Source organism: Balaenoptera acutorostrata, chromosome 10 (genome assembly GCF_949987535.1).
Source record: "Balaenoptera acutorostrata chromosome 10, mBalAcu1.1, whole genome shotgun sequence".
Classification (NCBI taxonomy): Eukaryota; Metazoa; Chordata; class Mammalia; order Artiodactyla; family Balaenopteridae; genus Balaenoptera; species Balaenoptera acutorostrata.
Window position 1 is genome coordinate 4,980,754 of NC_080073.1, and position 6,721 is coordinate 4,987,474.

Below are 6,721 nucleotides of genomic sequence, written 5' to 3' on the forward strand. Positions count from 1 at the left end.
GTGAATGTGTGCACGCGCACACACACACACACACACACACACACACACACACACACGCACACAATCTTACCTTTCATCCAACTCCTACTGCCTTGGCTGTCTTTAAGGCTTAGCTCAAACTCTCGTTCTTCCATTAAGCCCTCCTGGACTGCCCCAGATATGGTGAGTCCTGAATGTTTATGACATTTTACAACTGCATCCAATTCCACAGTGTGGGTACCTTATAATGTATTTACCATTCCCCACTTGATAGATGTTTAGGCTATTTCTAATTTTTTGCTCTTTCAAACTAAGCTGCCCTACCCATCCAGCCCTCTGTTTGGTCTTACATTTCTCTGCAGTCTCTCTCTTTAAAAACACTTGTATTTTCTAAGTATTTACTCATAAGAAAATGGGGGAAAGATCCAGGGAGAAATTCTCTGCTAGGAATTCATTTTGCATTTCTTTTTTTTTTTTTAATTTATTTATTCATTTATTTATTTATTTTTGGCTGTGTTGGGTCTTCGTTTCTGTGTGAGGGCTTTCTCTAGTTGCGGCGAGCGGGGGCCACTCTTCATCGCGGTGCGCGGGCTTCTGACTGTCGCGGCCTCTCTTGTTGCGGAGCACAAGCTCCAGACGCGCATGCTCAGTAGTTGTGGCTCACGGGCCTAGTTGCTCCGTGGCATGTGGGATCTTCCTGGACCAGGGCTCGAACCCGTGTCCCCTGCATTAGCAGGCAGATTCTCAACCACTGCGCCACCAGGGAAGCCCCCCATTTTGCATTTCTGAAGATTTGGGTGAGGAAAGAGTTTTCACCCCCACTCTGTCACATCTCTGAACAGACCTAAGCCTGATGCTTTCTTAAATGTTAAGTCTAGTTCTGCATGACGTATTTTTTTCCCCTAAAGGACAAATTGATTTCAGAGCCAAGAATGTTCTAGAAATACTCCTTTGATTTTCCCCCCAGAAAAAAAATAACAAAAACAAAACCAGAAATACCCTCCTCACTTCTGTTCACTTGCCTTCCACATGCCACCTGACAGCAGCGATATGTAGTATCACTCTGCCTTTTACCATTTACAAAGCACTTTCCCCTCCAAGACCCCCATCCATCCCTCTGTCAGTGGTGTAGAGGTTGCTCTCCTTGATTTATCAATGAGAACGCTGAGGCTCAAAGGAGTCAGGACACTTGTCCAAAGTTCACAGCACATCAGTGGCCAAACTGGACTAAAGTAAGACACATTCCCAGCAGCCTTGGCCACTCAGAGAGCCTGCGTCGTTCCAGGGAACCGTCTCTGAAGTGTCCTCTCTTTTTTCTTTTTCTTTCTTTCTTCTTTTAAAAACCTTTTTGGCATCTCCCCATCGCAACCCTCTGCCTGGGTCAAGGCCCCTGTGTTCTCTCCCCTGATGACTCCCGCAGCGCCTGGCAAAGGGCAGGGGGGCCTCCTTCACAAACCATCCCTGAATTCCTGCCCAGGGCACGGGCCCTGCCTCCCAGGTACTCTCTCTACCTCCGTTAACTACTAGGAAGAGCCTGCAATGCTGCTTCTGGGCACCAGGCCCACGGAAACGCACACACAAGGGCACAGACACATTTCACGTGCGGTGATGTTTGGTGCAGAAAATCAGTCCCTTCTAGCTTCCTCAATGGGAGACTAGTTACGTAAATTAGGGTAAGTTTATGCCATGGAACACAATGCAGCCATCAGAAAGAACAGGGCAGGGGCTTCCCTGGTGTGCAGTGGTTAAGAATCCGCCTGCCAATGCAGGGGACACAGGTTTGAGCCCTGGTCCGGGAAGATCCCACATGCCGCGGAGCAACTAAGCCCGTGTGCCACAACTACTGACCCTGCACTCTACAGCCCGCGAGCCACAACTACTGAGCCCGTGTGCCACAACTACTGAGCCTGTGCTCTAGAGCCTGCGAGCCACAACTACTGAAGCCCACGCGCCTAGAGCGCGTGCTCCACAACAAGAGAAGCCACCGCAATGAGAAGCCCACACACCATGACGAAGAGTAGGCCCTGCTCACCGCAACTAGAGAAAGCCCGCGTGCAGCAACGAAGACCCAACGCAGCGAAAAATAAATACATAAATAAATTTATATATATAAAAAAAAGAACAGGGCAGATCTGTATATGCTTGGAGATAGAAAGGATGGCCCCAATCTATCAAAGAGAGGAAAACAAACGATAGAGCAGCAGGTACACAAACTGATCCTGCTTTTGTTTTTTTTGAATGTGCATATATATACTTGGAAAAGTTTTGTCAATCACTGCTTGCTTTTAAGGAGTTGGATTAGGAAGGGAGAATGGAGCAATGTGAAACTTTTAAACTAGGCATGTGCATTTTTTACAATTGTATTTAGCATCATTCGACAAATAAGGTGTCAGACACCTCTGCATGCCCGGCGCCGCTTTAGATGATGGGCAAAATCCCCAACCACCATCCTACAGAGTGGGTCAGAGAATAAACACAGCAATGAAATCCAGCAAGTTGAGTGGTGATAAGTGTTAGAAAAATAATAAAGTGAGGTGAGGGCTGAAACGGGTGGGGCTTGGGGTGCTGTTTTAGTTGGGCTGGTCAGGAGCAACTTCTCTGAATAAAGCTCCCTTTGAGCAGAGACAAGAATATTTTAATTAATTAAAAAGAGAGAAAGAAGCAAACAGTAATCTTCACCTCTGCCTTTACAGATGAGTTTTTCCATTTCATCCTCCTCTGCTTTGCCATTGGGGCCTTGCTGGTGTGTTATCACTATTATACAGGTGAGTGGGGGGTGGGTGAGAACGGGGGGCGGGGGGTCCAGACTTGCAGGCTGACCATTCTCTCCCTCGCTCCCCCTGCAGACTGGTTCATGTCCCTTGGGGTCGGGCTGCTCACCTTCGCCTCCCTGGAGACCGTTGGCATCTACTTTGGCCTGGGTAAGACCCTCGCACACAGACTCTGGGAGGGCAGTGGCTGGGCCGGCCGCAGAGGCTTGCCAAGGGCTGGAAAGCCACGACCTAAACTTTTTGTAAAGATTTCTTTATGCTCGTGTTTGCTTCCTGACCGCTTTCAAGGTCAATGTGAGGTCGTTGGCAAAACCCCATGGAAAAAATGGGCAGCTCCATAAAAATACAACAAAGACAGTTTAAAGTGGCAAACAAACAGAATTAGCCAGATACTGAAAACAAGGCAGTTAATGGAGTGAGGTACTGAATTCGCCGAGCTTCCTGGCATTGTTATTGCTGCTCATGGTTGTTTTTAATAATAAGAACTCAATACCATTATCTAAGCTTAACCTGCAGCCTGAAATTCCACCATCAGAGCTTTGTTTGTACGAGCTTTGTTCAAGGGCAGGCAGGGGGAGGTCTGACCCCGAATCCCTCGAGGGGACACAAAGCTCCATCACCTTTCTCTCCTCCGTTCTTGACAGTGTACCGGATCCACAGCGTCCTGCATGGCTTCGTTCCCCTCTTTCAGAAGCTTAGGCTGATAGGTAACTTTTACATTCTTCTATGTTCACTTTCTCTCCCTACCAGGGTCTTCTGTTGCAAATGAGGCTTAGCATACTGGAAAGAGCACAGGGCCTGGAGTCAGGGGCTTGGGTTCAAGTCCTGCCTCCTTCAATTTACCATTTCTGGGGCTCTAGAGCCTCTTTTAGCCTCAGTTTCCTCAACTGGAAAATGGGTGTAATAATACCTACAGCACAAAGGTGTTGTGAAAATCAAGTGAGGAATGGATGTAAGAGTCCTTAAGTCTGAACCATTGTAGGAAAGTGGAGGGGACCTGGGTATTCCTCATTCTCTCATAGAACTTTGCACCTTTCCAAACAGTATCTTCTCTGTGATTTTATTTGCCCAACTGGGGGTGAGAGGGGGTTTCAGTTATCTTACACTTGGCTGATGAGGAAACTCATTAGTCAGTTACACTCATCAGAGAGGTAGAGTGACTTGCCCAGAATCACACAGCTAGAGTGGCTGGGCAAGGCTAAAGGAGATCCTCTTTCTTGACCAGCAGCTCTGTGTCTACCACTAAATCACAAAACTGAGAGGCCAGGGGCTGTGTGCTTCTGTGTCGTGAACTTTTGTCTCCTTTAATCCATCTCATGCATAAAGGGGAAATTTGTTGCAATGGCTGTGGGTCATGACTGCCTTATCCCAGCTATGAGGGGTATTTGGGCATCTGGGGTAATGGTGGGGAGGAGGCCTGGCTGCCTTCAGAATCCCATGCCATCCTGTGGGCTTTGCCTTCCAGGCTTCAGGAAGACCGACTGAGACCAGTGCCAGGTGGGCAGCCAGGCCAGGCCCCGGTGTGACCACCACTGCATCCTTTCAGCCCACGAGGATAGAGCAGCGTCCTGGGAGACGCGCGGGCGGGCCAAGCTAGAGCAATAAAGAGAGCGCTTTGCCTTCCATGTGGTCTGAACATTGGCACCAGCTGGGCCAAGGTGTCCCTCGGGCAGTGTTGGCACGCAACCCAGCTGCCAGGATGGCAGGAGAGGGAGGGTGCGGGCCTGTGCCCTTCATGGAGCCTGGATCATCAGGAGGATCCTGGGACATCACTCCTCTCAGGAGGCAGTCGGAGACCCCTGGGCCCTGCAAGCTGTAATCTGTCTGGGCTTGTGAATTCTCTCAAGTCCCCAGGCCATCCCGGGACAGACAGATGGTCCACTGCCCTGAGGCAGGGAAGTACACGTCAGGCCCCTGGGGTGAACCTGATACAGGTGAGATTTGGGGGAACTAAATCCACAGCATCCAGGTCTTCCTATTACCTAGTGCCAGCCCTGCTGTCCTTGGACTCCATTAAGATTCAAATAAACATTCTCTTCCCTGGACTAAAAAGAGTCAGCTAAATATTCCTTTCAGTTTCTTGAGTGTGAGAATACGTTTGAGGTCTTCTTTGACCCCATCTAGTCAGAGGGGGCACCTTGTCCTACTGGACAAAGTATAAAAGGGAATAAATGCAAAAAGCCCCTCATTTTAGGTCCAAGACTTCAATTGCACAGGTTTGGAATAGGAGACGGGATTTCGCAAACGTTCTTGTGAAAAAGATCTGGAGCTGGTAGGTATTCTCAGCTCAACAAATACCAAAGAAGTGAGATAAGAGCACAAAAAATCCATTGCAAACTCGGGTTGTGTTAGTGGAGGTATAGAGTCTAGACTGAAGGAGGTGATAGTAGGTTCTCTCTTGTACGCAGCCAGACCACGCCAATGGAATATGTTCTAGATTCATATATCAAGAGTGACAGTGACAAACTAGAGAATACACAGAAGAAGAAACTAGAGTGGGGATGTAAAGAATAATTGAAGAAGTGACAACTCTTCGACTTGCCGAAGAAAAAAATGGGGCTCTTTACCGAGCTCACGGACTCTGGAAGACACTTTCTCAAGTGCTTGCGATTGTCCAGGTCCATTATGTGGTTTAATCTCACAACAGCCTTGAGATGTGTACATCATCCTCATTTTGCAGATGGAGAAGCAGAGACTCGAGGAGTTGTAGTAACTTGTCAAGTTCCCACAGCAAGTCAGTGGCAGAGCTGTGAGTGGAACCCAAGCCTGTGTTCTCTTTACAGAGCTTGGCTAGTCCAGTCCCCCACCCCAGGCAGAGCATCCCTGAGGCAGCTGCAGTTTTTTCCCAGTATTTCCCAGATTTGGGAGTTCTCAGAATTACAGAATTGTTTTTTAATTTTTAAAAAATTTATTTTATTTATTTATTTTTGGCTGGCATTGGGTCTTCGTTGCTGTGCACGGCCTTTCTCTAGTTGCGGTGAGCAGGCTTCTCGTTGCGGTGGCTTTTCTTGTTGTGGAGCATGGGCTCTAGGCATGTGGGCTTCAGTAGTTGTGGCTCGCGGGCTTAGTTGCTCTGCAGCATGTGGAATCTTCCCAGACCAGGGCTCAAACCGGTGCCCCCTGCATTGGCAGGCAGATTCTTAACCACTGTGCCACCAGGGAAGTCCCCCAGAATATTTTTATAAAGTGAGAAAAAGAGGGCTGCCAACTCCTTATCTTGCCAATTAAGGAAATAAAAATAGCAAAAAACATCAACTGTCAGCATCATTTTATAACAGAAAGGATAGTCCCGCATCAAAAAAGCAGGGAAATTGTCATCAGAAACAAAATGGGGCTTAAAATGAAAAATGGGGCTTCCCTGGTGGCGCAGTGGTTAAGAATCTGCCTGCCAATGCAGGGGACATGGGTTCGAGCCCTGGTCTGGGAAGATCCCACATGCCGCGGGGCAACTGGGCCCGTGAGCCACAACTACTGAGCCTGCGTGTCTGGAGCGTGTGCTCCGCAACAAGAGAGGCCGCGACAGTGAGAGGCCCGTGCACTGCAATGAAGAGTGGCCCCCGCTTGCCGCAACTAGAGAAAGCCCTTGCACAGAAACGAAGACCCAACACAGCCAAAAGTAAAAAAAAATAAAAAAAATTAAAATGAAGCTTTATGGAAATCTTACTATGTGTCCTTTGCCCTCAAGTCACTGTGTTCTGGTAAAAATTTTATCTTTTGGAAACTGTGAGACTAAAGAATTCCTCAGGACTTTTACATTCTCTTATTTTTGGGGGTTTTCCAACTCAGCTCCCACACCTCAAGGGATGAAAGGCTTGCTACCTCCCAAAGCACCTTGTACTGCAAGAATTTTTCTGCTCTGTGCTAAGACGCCTCTGTCAGTGAAGCTTAAGGCCTTCTTTCAAGAGAATAAATGACCCACGAGTAGGGAATGTTCCTGATAGTCCTGGCTATGTTATCTCAACATTCAGCTC

At 48.1% G+C, this 6,721-nt stretch overlaps 1 protein-coding gene across 6 annotated transcripts in view; it reads left to right on the top strand.

Moving 5' to 3' along the window:
* The window catches only part of TMEM40 (transmembrane protein 40), a 44,522-nt gene extending 39,688 nt beyond the window's left edge, over window positions 1–4,834 (top strand). For 2 of the 6 annotated variants that reach the window (XM_057554033.1, XM_057554034.1), the window contains 4 exons: window positions 2,673–2,744; window positions 2,826–2,900; window positions 3,395–3,457; window positions 4,216–4,833. In XM_057554033.1, the coding sequence (XP_057410016.1) occupies window positions 2,673–2,744; window positions 2,826–2,900; window positions 3,395–3,457; window positions 4,216–4,235 (230 nt within the window). In that variant the 3' untranslated portion in view covers window positions 4,236–4,833. Of the gene's footprint in view, window positions 1–2,672; window positions 2,745–2,825; window positions 2,901–3,394; window positions 3,458–4,215 lie in introns of all 6 variants that reach the window. The other 4 variants (XM_057554030.1, XM_057554035.1, XM_057554032.1 and 1 more) reach the window with 3 other exon arrangements.
* The last annotated feature ends 1,887 nt before the right edge of the window (window positions 4,835–6,721 follow it).